Source organism: Gavialis gangeticus, unplaced genomic scaffold, assembly GCF_001723915.1.
Source record: "Gavialis gangeticus isolate Ggan-Ray unplaced genomic scaffold, GavGan_comp1, whole genome shotgun sequence".
NCBI lineage: Eukaryota > Metazoa > Chordata > Crocodylia > Gavialidae > Gavialis > Gavialis gangeticus.
In genome coordinates this window covers 98,437,640-98,452,740 of record NW_017729033.1, presented here as the reverse complement: position 1 = coordinate 98,452,740, position 15,101 = coordinate 98,437,640, and the positions used below count along the sequence as shown (strand labels likewise).

At 44.4% G+C, this 15,101-nt stretch overlaps 1 protein-coding gene across 2 annotated transcripts in view; it reads right to left on the bottom strand.

Moving 5' to 3' along the window:
• Positions 1–5,973, bottom strand: part of SNCA (synuclein alpha) — a 208,098-nt gene extending 202,125 nt beyond the window's left edge. For both annotated transcript variants that reach the window (XM_019526592.1, XM_019526591.1), the window contains exons 1-2: positions 5,748–5,973; positions 3,575–3,720 (exon numbers count right to left, since the gene is read on the bottom strand). In XM_019526592.1, coding sequence (XP_019382137.1) covers positions 3,575–3,695 — 121 coding nt within the window. In that variant the 5' untranslated portion in view covers positions 3,696–3,720; positions 5,748–5,973. The remainder of the gene's footprint in view (positions 1–3,574; positions 3,721–5,747) is intronic.
• Positions 5,974–15,101: the final 9,128 nt, after the last annotated feature.

Sequence of the window (15,101 nt, the reverse complement as noted above, 5' to 3'; positions counted from 1 at the left end):
CACACCATCCCTTTACAAAATGCTGGATCTGCCCACAACTGATTTCAACAAGACCCGGGCAGTTAAACTCTTCTGAGGATTTGGGCCAAGGACCATAGCATGAGTGACTGGTGCCTCCTGAATCTGGGGGGGCACCCGCAGAAGCTGCTGATGGCAGTGGCCCTGTCAGGGGGGGCACCGGCCCTACCAACAGCATCAGTGTTGACCGTCGGGGGGGGCACATGCACCCCCATGTACCTGCTACCAGTTGCCTATGGACCTTAGGTTCTTTTAAATGTCTCTTCAAAGACAGAAACCAAAACATCATTGATTGACTGACATTTAAAATAGTCTCTGAGATCTTCTCAATTCTTGTCTTGTTATGGCTTGCTCAAGAAGGTTTCAACCCCATAGTGCAGAACACATTTCTAATGTCCTGAGTTAGTTGAAATTTAACATCTAGGGATATAGAGTAAAAATCCTCTATTGCATCAGCACATTGCCTTTTGCTCCACTGTGTATGGACTTTCATTTGTGCTAATCTTTTTTGGAATGTAGCTTACAACAGCATTGTCATTTCAGTCTCTCCTCTGTCTGAGCAAGAAAAAAAAAGAAAGAGATACTGATGTGTGTTGACTTCCATTTTCCCATGTGGATCTGAAGAAGATTCAGCCCAATTGAGGTGCTGCTGTTTCTAGAAGGGAGTGAAAAAGAGGTGACTTAACTATAGCTGTTCTCAGAGAGGTGTGTGCCCTAAGGGAAGATCTATCAAGTTCCATTAGAATGCTTCAATGAGTCTCTATAAGTTTCTATTGCTCTCTAGTAGGTTGTCCTGGCCTCTCTTGGTTTTAACTGGAAAAATCAATAACCTTAGGAATCAGTGAACTACTGGATACATTGCTCTAAGACATAATGGGAAAGCTGAAATTAGCTGAATATTTTTAACTGGAATTTCAACATATGGTCAAAGGAAAGACACCTACCTATAAACACATGTGCATATTATAAGCTACCAGCACTACTGGGATCAAACACTTGACCAGCATATTCCTTTTTAAATATAATATTCAAAATGTCTGCTTCCAGTGTACTAAATAAATGGAATTTGCTATGGTTTAACAGGAAGACGTATATCCAAGAAGGGCTAAAATCAGTAGTCCCTTCTATTTGGAGCAGAAATAATTTGTTACAGACTAAAATTAACCAGCTAAAGGCATTGGGATTTAGAAGATGAATAAAATAGGATTGCAAGGAGATGCCAGTATTCCCAGATCAAATAAATGTTTTCAATTATATTCACCTCCTCTTTGAAATGTTGGCATGTTTCCCTAAAAACATACAGTAGCCATACCAGTATTTAACTCTAAAAAGTCTTCAAAACAAAAAAGACATACTGGAAAGATCTATTCTACTTCTATTCTTGCATTATCTAATTTAACTAGGTGGCAAGCAGAAACAGAAGCAATGGTCTTTTATTTAAAATAAAAAGTCTTCTAATGCAGAGGTTTTCAAACTGTCCTCTGCAGAGCCCTGGGGTTCCGTAAGAGGTCATCAGTGGTTCTGCAAAGAGATTGGGGGTTACAGTTTTCAACATTGGGGGTTATGCATTTCAACATCTTTATCAATGATTTGGATGCAGGGGTGAAGAACTCACTGGCCAAGTTTGCAGACGACACCAAGGTATGGGGAAGCATGGTCACACTTGAAGATAGGCTGCAGATACAGGCAGACCTAGACAGGCTGGCAAGTTGGGCAGATTGGAATTAAATGAAGTTCATTGTTGAGAAATGTAAAGTGCTTCATCTGGGGACAAAACCCCCCCTACACACCTACACACTTGGCAACGCCAAACTGACTAGCAACACAAATGAAAGGGACCTGGGGTAATAATATACCGCATTATGAATATGAGCCAGCAGTGCAACGCTGTAGCTAATAGGGCAAAAAATATCCCGACGTATCAATCGATACATCTCCAGCAAAACTAAGGAAGTGATTCTTCCACTCCACTTGGCATCGGTGAGACTGCATTTGGAGTACTGCATCTAGTACTGGGCGCCACACTTCAACAAGGACATAGTAAAGCTCGAGAGAGTCCAGAGAAAGGCCGCCCACATGATCAAAGACCTGCACAGCAAGCTATACAAGAAAAGACTGAGGGACCTGGGACTCTTCATCCTGAAAGAGAGAAGGCTAAGAGGGGACCTTCTAGCAGTAAGCTGCTATCTCAGGGTGTACATCAAGGGCTTGGTGAACAACTGTTCACCAGGGCACCCTTGAGGAAAACCAGGAGTAATGGCCATCAACTCCTGAAAGACTGTTTCAGCCTCAACATTAGGAAAAACTTCACAGCTATGGTGTCCACAGCTCCCTCCAGAGGTGGTGCAATAGCCTACCCTGCACATCTTCAAGAGAAGAATGGACGGTCACCTTGCTGAGGTCACCCAACCCCAGTTGTCTTTCCTGCCTGGTGCAGGGGGCTGGACCTGATGATCTTCCAAGGTCCCTTCCAGCCTTACAATTTATAAATCTATGGCAGAGTGGGCCAGGAAGTGGTGGGTCACCAGGCTGTCCATCTGTTCCTATGGCCCACAGAGCTGGTGGGGGGGTAGAGGTTCCACAGCAGCAGAAGTGATATGAAAGGTTTCTGTGACTTTAGGGAGTTTGAAAACCACAGATGTAATGTGTGGAATCTAATAAGTAAAGATGATCATGTGTTTACAACATTAGGGTGGGGTTTGGGATGATCTGAATTGCAATTCTATTTATGTACAGACTTCCTGAGTGACCTGAATGAGTCAATTAACCTCTCTGTGTTTCATTTTTGCTCTTTGTAAAATGGAGATAGTAATATTCACAGTACCCTACTTCACTGGGTTGTCTCAGGCCTTTCTTTGTGATCCATGAAAGGAAGATGCTATGGTCATGAGGTGTATTAAAAATCCATTATAGGAAACTCAGTCAAGCTTGGTGAGGTAATGAGAGTTTTCAGTATTTGTATAAAAATGTCAGGAATACTTCTTTAAAATAATGAAAAATAACTCAATAGCTTCTCTTCTAGCCCTGATGTCATCTTCCATTCCTTTTCATTTTAGATGGGGGAAAAAGAAAAAGCATATTCTTGAAATCCTCATGTTCAACAGCATTTCAGTTGTAAAACTGCCTGCCACTCTTTATAACCATGCCAGCTCCTTGGCCCTGAAATTGTTAGGCAGTTTGAACAGCATGCAAAATTTTTGACATATCTCCTACTGTACATGGCCATACGTGCACAGACCACCTACTGTATGCTTACAGGCCAGCTTATAGCCTATATGCTTATGGTACTGTGCCATAATAAAGGATAACTCTGATGGTGCGATGAAACACCAATAGATCTAGCAAGAGTCATTATCCAGCTTTACAGAGGTTTACCTTCAAAATTCGGGGCTCAAGTCAGATATCATTTACAATGCTGCAACTCTGTTATTGAGTTACTCCACATTTATACCAAGGTCATTCCCAACAGTCTGGCTCCTGGTCTTTCAATCAGTCATTCATACCACGCACAAAAGCCAACACAGTAATAGCAGTTGGTTTTATCTTGCCCACCTACCCATATAGAGAACGCCCTCTTTCGTCTTTCCTGCTGCTTCTGCCACACCCTGTTTGGTTTTTTCTGCTGCTGCCACAACTCCCTCCTTAGCCTTGGAAAGGCCTTTCATGAATACATCCATGGTTAAACAATTTCTTTAGACAGTGCTGGAGAAAGGGAACAAGACAAACATTTTGAATCGAGTGCTCTTTTTTCTGACAGGAAGACTTTTGTTCCAGCTGTGGCTAGAACTGGTTTTATTGAAAGAATAGATTTTTCTGGCCATCACAAATATTATCTGTATACATTTGACTTTCTGCATATACCCGTGTTCAGTATTTCATACAGAAGAAAAGTGGTCCAAAAATACATGCAATCCTCCCAACAGCCTTGATATTTTCTATTTTCTCACACACTGCCATACACAACAAGTTAACCAGCATTACAGACACACATCTAGTTTCTGCAGTACTCTCACAACCCAAGTAGAACAGACCTAGCTAATTGCAAAGGAGCCTTAAAAATGAAGAGGCTGCAATGTGCTATAGGAACTGATTCAGTTCTGGTGGGGGTGAAGAATGGGGGGTGGATTAGTTGATTTAACAGGTCTTTTCCAGATCTTCTCCTTTCTGAAATAAAATTTCCTTTGAAGGAAATGAGATGGGTTTTTTTTCCTGTAAGGAGGAAGGATTCAGCTGTAAGAAGAGATGATGTTTTCTATCTCCTCACTCAGAGCCACAGGCTCCCTTAAAGAAATACTGTCAAAAAAGCAGACTTCTGTGCAAAAGTGTTTAGTTACTATTGTTATAAGAAACCCCTATTATACTTGAAAGGATTTGGAGGGGGAAGGGAGAGGGAAGGTCTGCTTTTCTGGATTTGACAGCATTTCTTTCTGTTTGCTTCTTTTGCCTATAAAATGAGTTTCCCCTGTGATTTTAAGGGGTCCTTCACACAGCAGCAGGGGAAACAAAACATGGATTAAAAGTAGGAAAATGTCACTGTAAAATTCCCAGATTATCAGGTGGGAAACAGGAGCCAAGGTAAGGCCAGGAGCTACATATAAGTCTCTTAAAAAAATGACAGTGTCCCTTTAACAAATTAACTGTATTGGTGATCACTTCTTTCTCCATCCCTATGTAGAGCAAAAGCTTAGGGGTGCTTCTCCTCTCCCTTTCCCTTGTGATGCTGAGAAGGAGGAACGGGTGTCTAAGGAAACATCTGGGCTGCAGTCACCCCTACCAAGGGTTTTAAAAATTAGAAGTGCTAATGGTGCCTCATTAAAACCTTTTCTAACAGCTGCCAGTCTTCCTAGGGGAAGCACTGAAGCAGTTTCGATCACTGAGATGTAAGATCTGTCTAGCAACTACTAGCCAGGCTCTCTGGGATCCATTGTGGAGAGGCAGCTTCCAACCAGGCTTGACACTAGTGAGGGAAATGTCCCAGGACCCTCTCCAGGAGCTGCCCTCTCCTGAATGATGCTGTGCCCTGGAGAATCACACAGACACACGCACACATGCATGCACATACACGCGCACACACACAAACACACACCAAGCTCTGGGAAATCACACTGTACCCCGCCCCACACACAAACATACATTCACACATGCACATGCACACACTGAGCCTTGGGGAATCAACCCTCCTCGAACACACACACGCACAGAGAGGACAGGAAGGCTGGGGCACCTGTTAACAGAGCATTCACTCATCACAATGGACACAGCCTCCCAGCCCTCCCCCGGCTGGGCAGTTTGGCAGTGTGCTGACCTGCTGGAGGGGACGGGGCTAAATCAAAATATTATTTTAAAAAGAGAGAGACAGAAGGAAAGTTGGTCCAGTGCCTCCCCACCCCCCAAAGCTGTGGCATTTCCAAGGTGCGAAGCAGCAGCAGCTGAAGCCAGGCTCATCCCGCCCAGCGCACAGGTAGCCTGGGATCAGGCTCATCCCAACACACCCACCCAACACACACCTCTACCAGAGCAGGCTCATCACACACACTCACACACACACAGCCGCGCGCGGCTCACCGGCGGGGTCGCGGGCAGCAGCCGGTAGGAGCCACCCCCCGCGCACACGCAGCCCGGGGCCGTGCCCCGCTCCCGCCAGGACAGGACCCAAATCCCCCAGTGCGAGAAGCCCGTCACGAGAAGGAGCAGCTGCAGCTGCCCCCGCCGCCCCGCCAGGCACTCACCGCGGGGCCCGGGGAGCTGCAGCGGCGGCGCGGGGACCCGAGGAGCGGCCCTTGCTTCAGCACATGGCGGAGCCGGAGCCGGCGGGGGAGTCGCGGGGAGCTGTCCCCGCCCGGTCCCAGGCCGGCAAGCAGCGAGCGCGGGTGCGGGCGGGAGGCGGAGAGAGCGGGCAGGCAGAGACGCTTCCCCGTGGCAGAACTGCCTCCTGCCCCCTCCCCATCGCCTTCCCCGCCCTTTCCGTCTGATTCGTCGCGGGGGGAGGATGAGGGCAGGCCTCCTCTCCCATGTGCCCGGGCACTTCTTCCCCCGGATGAGGCACTCCTGCCTCTTGGGGGTCCCTTGGCCATGGGTTTCATTGCCAAGAGCAGAGCACGTGGAGACTGACTGGGGCGGGCAAGAAAAAAGATGCGTCTCCCTTATTTACATTTATTTATTTATTAGCATTTGTACCCAAAGGCTTGCAAAGAGGAATTTTTCCAACTGTTCGAGTTCGTCTAATAGAAGACATCAGATTTACCCAAATAACCGGTCTCCCTTGGCAGGCAAGGCTCTTTGGATAGATGTGATATCTTTTATTAGACCCACTAAATCTCTAGTTATTTAGTCCATCTAATAAAAGGTATCACATCTCATAAAAAATAGCACATCTGCCCAAAGAGCCTTACCTGCCTATGTTCTTAAACCAACACGGCTACAACCAACAGCCCTGTCTCCCTTGGGTGTTTCCAGGAGCTTCAGATATCACATATTTCATTATTTAGTTGGTCTAATAAAAGGCATCACGTCTAATAAAAGATACCACATCTACCCAAGGAGCCTTGCCTGCCTATGTCCTTAGACCAACATGGCTACAACCTACACCCTGTCTCTCCTGGGTGTTTCCAGGAGCTTCAGCAAGTGCCAGCCATCAGCCCATTCTGCCCCCTACCTTCCATCCATCAACAAGAAGAAAATTAGATGCCCAGGAGAAGGAAGCCAGGGCCAGGGAGGTGTTTCCTTTCAGTCAGCACACCTTCCCATCATCCAGGCCAGGCAACAGACCCTGGGGGAAAAACTGGATCCTTCTCATTTCTGGCTCCCAGCACCCAAACTGACAAGCAACAAAGAGATGGGGTGACATCTTCTTGAGAGCAGAAGGGCTAAATTTCCAGTGGTATTTAACCAGTGTTCAAATTACACTTTGATACTGGGGATGGGGGGGAAATCAGACAAAAAAAAAACACAACATTGGGCTGCCCATCAGGATGCCCTAATAAAAATCAGAGACCCACCCCTCCCCAGGTTATGATTTTCAAATCTTACAACAGGGGGGCTCTTGTCTCTTATGGGCAGGCTCAGCCCCTCTGAGCTCCCCCATAATTCGAACGCTGCATTTATGATGCTGGTAGATGCCAAGCAGAATTTTCAAAGCATCTAGATCCTTCCCCTGGAAGCCAGGATGCTTCAAAAACATGCCTTGCCTCCATCTGCCTCTTTCAGTTCCTTGAATGCCTTTATCTGTTTCTAAAGGACCCATGTGTCACTGACTTTCTGTGAAATGTATGTTCCCAAAAGCCTAATTTTGTTGTTAAAATGGTCACTTTTGAACATGTTATCTCATTCAGTTGTTTCTATTGGAGAAACAGAACTGCACCCTGAAGTGTAAGCACTATAAAAACCTAAACCTGGGCTCCTACTAGAGCCATTCAAGACCTCAGGACTAGAGAAAAAGTCTGATCATTCCTATTATACAAAAACATCCAGAGCCTGATGCACTTAGCTAGGGTATATTTGGGACCATTTTTTGGAATGCAGTGGGAGTCATCATCAGTCTTTTGATGTATTTTGATGGTATAATTTGCATGTAAGAGTCCCCAAACTGCAGGACTGTAGTATTCCAGCCTTCTCCTTTTTCCTTTATTTTATCCCACTTCCCAAGACTGAAGCAAGGGGCATGAAAACAACAGGTTGAAGGCAGAGGATAGGCAGGGAGCTGGACTTCACATTTCCCACTTTTCCTTTCACCCATCTTCCAACACAGATCTTAATGCTGAGCATCTGTTCTAGTCTCCCTGAAAAATGCAGGCTTTTCTCCCACCCTGAACATGGGAATCAAGAGTTTTGGCCTTTCTGAGATTACTTATGAACTCCAGTATCTCAAAATAGCCTGATAAACTTCCCTTCAGTTCATCCAACTCCTAGCTTCAGTCAGCCTATTGTTTACTAGTGTGGTTTTTTTCTCTGATTGAGAATACAAATGTCTTCTATTATACAACTCTGCCCTCAAGAAGTCCTTTTGTAAAACAATAATTACATTACATGGAAGGCATTTCATCTCCTTCACCATGCAGAGCAAATTCATGCTTAACTGGGAGAAAGACTGGTAGGAGATTCTGTTTCCTCCCTCAGCTTGGAAGAGGCACATAGCTGCAATTTATTTGTCATAGATTGAAAAGGGACATTTTCAATATATGGGGATTATTGTTTTTGTTGCTTTACAAGACCAGGGTAGCAAGACATCCCACGATCAAATCCCAGCTACTTGTATTTAGTTTAAAGCTAGAAAAAACACCAGTAGCAAATGCGGATGTAGTTTTCTTTCTTCCCTGCTGTCAAAAGTGAAAGTGGAAAAAAGTAAAATTATTCTATAATCTAAAAAAGTTTTTGGCAATCTTACATTCCTCTTGACAATTTTAGATGCATCTCAAAAGTGAGATACAAGATTTAGCAAATACCCTCATGGACTCCTTAAAAGAAGTGCAACTTAAACATGGAAGTGTTTTGGAAAATCCCACTGGACCCCTATCCGCAGGCAGAGATGACAAAATACCTTCAAGAACTGGGCCCCATGTCTCTCAGGAGATAGTCAACAGGAATCTAGTCCCCAAAACCCTTTTTGGAAGGAATGATTCCACAAGTGGACAGCAGCATCTTACAAGACTAAATTTGAAGAATATAGAATTTATTTCCACAGGACACCCCACAATCTAAGACTCGGAATAAAAGTGTCCTGAAAAGCATTAACATTATATTTCATCACATCACTTGGTGTCACGGGACGGGGACCCAAGAGCAGCCGTGATCTACCCTGGCGCTCCCTACCATGCCAAGTTAGTATAAATGCACCCTCGTTCTTGCCCGCCATGTCTTTGATGATAAGATTAAGGGAGGCTGCCTTTTTGTCCTACTTGACACGGTACCCCTCACGTACTCCAATCTGTGCCCCATCTACGGTGACTCTGTGCGCTCCCGCCTCAAGGGCTATGCGTGTCTCCTACCACCCCTGATACCACGCCCCACGCCTCTCAGATGTCCCGGACATTGTTCAGTCAGGTACTGTTGCCCGTGCCCTCACAGACGCCCTCTGGGCTTGTCTCCTATCTCTGTACTCTTGCCCGCACTGGGGCCTTGCCACGCACCCTCATAGCCCGCACTGGGGCCTTGCCACGCACCCTCATAGCCCGCACTGGGGCCTTGCCACAAATGGGGCTCAGGTGGCCGTAGCTATGCCTGGCCACAAGTTCCCCTCTTGGGGCTTCTATTCCTGTGTGCGCCCTCCCTGGGGCTTAACGCAAGCACCCTCTGGGCTTCTCGCCAGTGCCCACTCTGGTGCTCTTCACAATTGGGGCTCAGGTGGCCATAGCCATGCCTGGCCCCTAAATCCCCTCCTCGCATCTACAGTTTCTATACAGCTCAGGCGGCCTCGGCCTTACCTGGCCCTCCAATGCACCATGCCCTCTCAGGGCTTTGGGGTCAGTGCACCCCTAGATGTGGTGCCCTCTCTGGCACCGGGGTTCCCACACCATTGTGGAGCCCCTAATGAGGCCTCCTCCAACCCCTATTAGCCTCACCCGGTCCTCTGGTTTTATAAAACTACCAACAGAAAACTCAAGCCCCTTGGCTACAACATAAACTCCAAGCCATCTGGCTAAAACACAGTTTCTAAGCCCTCTGGCTAGCTATTGTTCAAAACCCTACCAGGGCTTGCTCCACCCAGTCCTCAAGCCAAAGCTATTCAGGCCATCAAGCTGCCTACTCCAACAGAGCTCCTTCTCCCAGGGATGCTAGTGGGGAACTGCCTCAGCCTAGGCTGTTTATATAGGCCAGGCCCTGCCCCCTTCTGGTCAGCTGACCGACTGCAGTTGCCCCGGCAACCGGCACCTGTACCTTTCCCTAGAAGCAGGCACTTCAGTGCCCTGCGACACAACTCCCCCCGTTAAGTTCATAACTCCCTAGGAGCAAGGCACGGGAGTGTCCTGCGACACCTGGCAATGTCATATCATGGCAATGACAGGGTGTTAGCAGCATTGCATAAACCATTCTATCAATGAAAATGATGATTACCTTGACACATGGATGATACCAGAACTAAGCGAAGGGCTTTTTTGTTTGTTTTAGCCCAACAATATTTCAAAAACCTCACCTCTAGTGTAATGGCAGCAGTTTTTCACAGTGCCCAAAAGAATCACTCAGAGATAATTTGCAAGGTTCCAGATCAGTGGAGAACAGACAGGTTATGGAAACTGACTAAAAAGCAGCTTACTCTTCAAGCTGGTCTGGGAAGAGGAAGCTATGGAGATATGCTAGATAAAAATAATGGGTTGTCACTATTATACTTATTAAAGGAAATATGGTGGGATTAGTAGTTGTATTTTAATCTTGACTCTTGTTTGGATTCTGTATCAGATGTCAAACCTGACTCTGTGTGGGTCCACCCCTGCAACTACGCAGAACCCCAGAGATTGGGAGCCTTATCATAGCATCAGCTTGGAGGATCTGTACGTGCCCATGCTACAACAGATTGCAGTGGTAAGGCTTAGCATAACAATAGACTTATCTGACTGACTGCTTTCTAACTATAACACAAAAGATTAGTATTTTGTTTGTCATATTTATTAATAGAAACAATTCCAATCACACTCTTTGAATTGTGGCTTTTCCCCCAAAGACTATATCTTTTAGGATTATAAATGCACAAATGCAGTAGCTAAAAGGCAGTTGCTTTGGTTGTCCAAGATGAACTAAACAATGAAAAGGTTAGGACTCCTGTTGCTCTTGATCAGATAACCCATAATCCCTTGCTCTGCCTCCCTAGAGAGTCCCCACAGGTCAAAGGTTCTTTTTTTTAATCTAAGACATCTCAACAGCACTTCCACTTCCAGTTCAACAGATACTAAAAACAAGCAGATTTAAAAGCAAATGATTGACACAAAAGAGTAAAGAACAAATTAAGAGGTAACGGTCTGTATATGCAGAGACCTGGGTACTAAAAAAAATACCAAACAAAATACAAAATACTTGTTATAGGAATGATGGAAAATGTTGCCTACATCATGGCAAAATGATGTTCTTCCAGCAGTTGCCAAATTAGTTTTAGCCCCAAGGAAGAAATGTATCCCCGAAATACCATAGGCCTCTGTTTTAGAGCAGACATGTTTATTATCTTTGTGCCCATCTTTTTTTCACCAAATCAAGTGGTTATCCATTATGTTACCTTCCAAAACTGTTTGACCAGACTCATCCTACTATATTCTGTCTAAACAGTCAGCTATTTCAACCTTCTTCCAAAATTGTACCAATAAATGAATCTACCCTATTTACTTCAGCTGAAGATCTTGCCTACATGGTCATTAGCTTTAATCATCCTCACATACCTTGTATCTGACCTTTTGTTAACCTAACGACCCCCATGCCTGATTTATAGAACATAGTTTGGCTGACGGCACTCAGATTCTTCCCATAAACTGTGAATGACTCTATATTCATAACTTTCTAAGATAGAGCACCTTTGGTGCCTGTCACTTTAAGGGCCTTGAGTGGCAGCAGGGCAGCTGGCAGGTGCAAACTAGCTCTGCTGAATTGGTCGCATGACCCTGTAAGGGCCATGTGATTGGAGGAGAGGGCTCAGTGGACTCCATTTTAGCTCAGGCCCTCAAAGCTGGCCTGGTATTCTGCTGCTGGCAGCTGGAATAACATTACCCAGCTGAGTTGCTATTGCTGCTCAGAACATCCTTGGGGATAAGGGAAGGAGCTATGGGGCTGGCAGAAGAATCCTGGTCCTGGGTATGACTTGAAACTGCACCTTGCTGGGGAAGGATGGCCTTCTGGGGCTATCTGTGGTGGGGTAGCTCCCCAGAAATGCCAGGGTAGTTGCCTCCCCCCATAAAAGGCAGGTAGGGGCACCTTATAACACCAGCCCTACTACCCAGTGGTTAGAGAACAGACAGTGGGGCCAGGCATGGCTGAGAGGCACCTGAGTCCCTAGGGGTATAAGACCCCAAGCCCCAGGGACAGGGCAGAGAGCATTTGCATTTGCAAAGCCAAGTGCCCAGAGAGAGGCTAGTGGCTAAAATCAGCTCAGTGCTAGGCATAAGGACCATTGCCACGTAGAGCAGGGTTCATGGGGCACTTGAAGGCTGTGTGGGATTGCCTGGAATGTAAACGGGCAATCCTGATGGCCCAACTAAGGCTGCTGAAAGGAGCAGGGTGGGTTGAGAGTGGCCCAGTGAAGGGTGGTGTGAAAGAGGCCCTGTGAGAGGGGGCAGAATGTATGAGTAGACTGTGAGAGGCCCAGAAAAGGGCAGAGTTTGGCCTGGCTTCTTGCTGGAGCTACTGCAATTTTGGATGCCATCTGTGAGGTATGAAACACGGTAAAGGGAGGATGGAGCCATGTGTAAATCCCTTGGCATGGGATATTGAATGGGCAGCCTCCCGCTAATTACAGCTAGTATATCCCAACAAGTCATAGCAGGCAAGATAGAGTGGACTGCCATAGATGGAGGGGCGGCCCGTTCAGTGACTGGCCACAAGTATGTTCCTTCATCACACTCTCCTTCACCTGTTCTTTCTGTCAGCAATGTACCATCATCTTTCTGATTGAAAGAAAGCTTCTGCTCCCACCCAATAAAAGGCATGTGTAGATACACGCATGCATCCTACTGGCTGCCACAATCCCATCACCTGTTGGTTCCTTTCCACAGTGCAGTTTGCTTCTGCCAGATGCTGTAAAGGAGCTTTGCAAAGCTGGTAGAGCAACCATATGTTGTGTGGATGTAAATGTGCCTGGTGGCTTTGCTTTTGAAGGATTCTGGGAGCAGAATCAGCCTTGGGTGCATGAAATGTAAAGTTATTAGAGCCTAAATATGTCAGAGAAGTAGACTGTCATAAGATGTTTGGATCAAGGGTCAAGTCCTGGCATTCTGTCAGTAGCCAGACTTATCTGCAGTTGACTCAAGAATCAGTGATGTAAAGAACTCACTTAAAGCCACAGTCTAATGACTAGCTTAGTATGAGGGTCAAATTCCACTCTTAAGAGTATCAGCATAAATCTGGATCAACTCCAAAATGAATGGTTTTACTTATTATTTACAGTAAGGCGATAGAGCAGAATTAGCAATGAGTGAGGAACTGGCTCCACATCTGCCAATATGCTTGTCATACTTATATTTTAAACTGATAAGAAAAACTCAGTGATTTACAGCAAGAACTCAGAAAGGCACTTATTTGTCTTGTGTTTATCAAGAGGTGCATGATATCTCTGGTGTGAAAACAAAACAACAGCTTGCATGATAATAAAAGTAGGTTTCTAGAAATACAAAGGCAAAGAGAAGAGGGATCAACCAACACAGTGAAAAGGAAATTTAAAAAAGAAAAGAAAAATCAAGGTCAGAGACTAAACAACCTGCTTTAATAAACAATGGGTCAGAGGACAAGAGGTTTGGTAGAAAGAATATATTGAATATGCCAGGCCAAATGCATCATTCAGTAAGTGGATGAACCTTCACTGAAATCAATGGGATTATATCAGGGATAGTTAACTCTTGTTAAAAAAAAATTGCCAGCAGCAGCTGGTGTCTGAGGTTGTTCCTATAACACTGTTACTATAACAATAGGTTCTCCCCCTTCAGGCTATCTTGACTGGCAAAAGAATAACAGCAAACTACTTGTCCTCTGATTATGTTTAAAACAAATCTTTATTTAATGGTGCTGTTTATTTTACATGAACATCTACAGCAAGAATCAATGAAATGTGAATGAAAACTCCTCAGTCAATCTTGCATCACAGGATAATGTATTGGTTTAGTCACTGGTGATCAAAGAACTCTGACTTAATCACTCAGGAAAAGAACAATTACTAATGACAAATGTTGCTGAGTAAAACAGTGAACAGAAATTACTTTGTATAAGCAGGTTAAAAAAATCTTTATTAGATACAAAAACACTGAAAAGGCATTAACCTTGACACCATACACTAAAATTAAAAGCTTTCCAGTGTTGATTCAAAAAGTGCCTTAAGGTTTCATCTTTACCACTAGGCTGACATGTTACTCAAAGGTACAGTATCTCTGAAAGCCTGAAATCTGCAGCATATAAGGAAGCCATTTTAAGCTAAAGTTACATTACAAAATGACTGGAAATAGGCTAACTAGCCACAGGAAATGGATTATTCTGCTGCATTTTTTTGGATAATTTGGAAACAATAACAGGCCAACAAGCTCATGGTAATTGTGAGCTCACAGTGTGAAATGATGGAACAAAGGTTCACACTAACATATTTCAGTCTCTGGCTCTTTACTAAATGTATACCTTACTTCGAAATTTCACATTCATAATTCAAAGTCCAAGCTGTTTTAATTGAAGTCCTAGTAATGCAGCATTCTTCTGTTCCAGTTTCACTCTGGGACTCAAGTAGAATTTTACTGTGTTCACTGAAAGTTTCTCTATGCATAAATGTCTGTAGAGGTGGACAGGTGTTATCAAGGGAACAGGGATTTTGGTGTACACTTAACTTTAAACAAGTGAGATGTCCTATTGTCCTCAGTGAGACTCCTCAGATCCTTCCAAACTGAACATGTTCACAAGTGCTTTGATGGGTTGAGGACAAAAGCACCAGGCCTAAAACTGTACACACGCACCTAACTTGTGCAAATTCAAGGAGACTTCTTCCCTGTGCATAGATTGAAATCCATGTATAAATCTTTGTAGAATAATGGTCTTAGCTTGTAACTTTTATGTTTCCACTGCAACTACTTACGTTGATTCATTTGAAATTCCTTCACATTATTATGCAGCAATCAGTTAAAATTCACTGCTTTAGTAAACATTTCTGCTAGTAAACTTGTTTGCTAGAATATTTGTGGAAAGTAATTTCACAAAACATTAACACAAAATGAATTTATTGTAAAATTCAAGTAAATATTTGCACATGCAGCATTTCTCTCATGCTAATAATGGTAGAAAACAACACAGACAACACTTGATTGGAAATGTACTGCGAAGTCTTCATTAAATATTAAAATTATAGATATATCATTTCTCCATATAACGTCTTACTCAAATCACAGGTTAAACACCTAATGAAGAAAAGTGCTAAATCA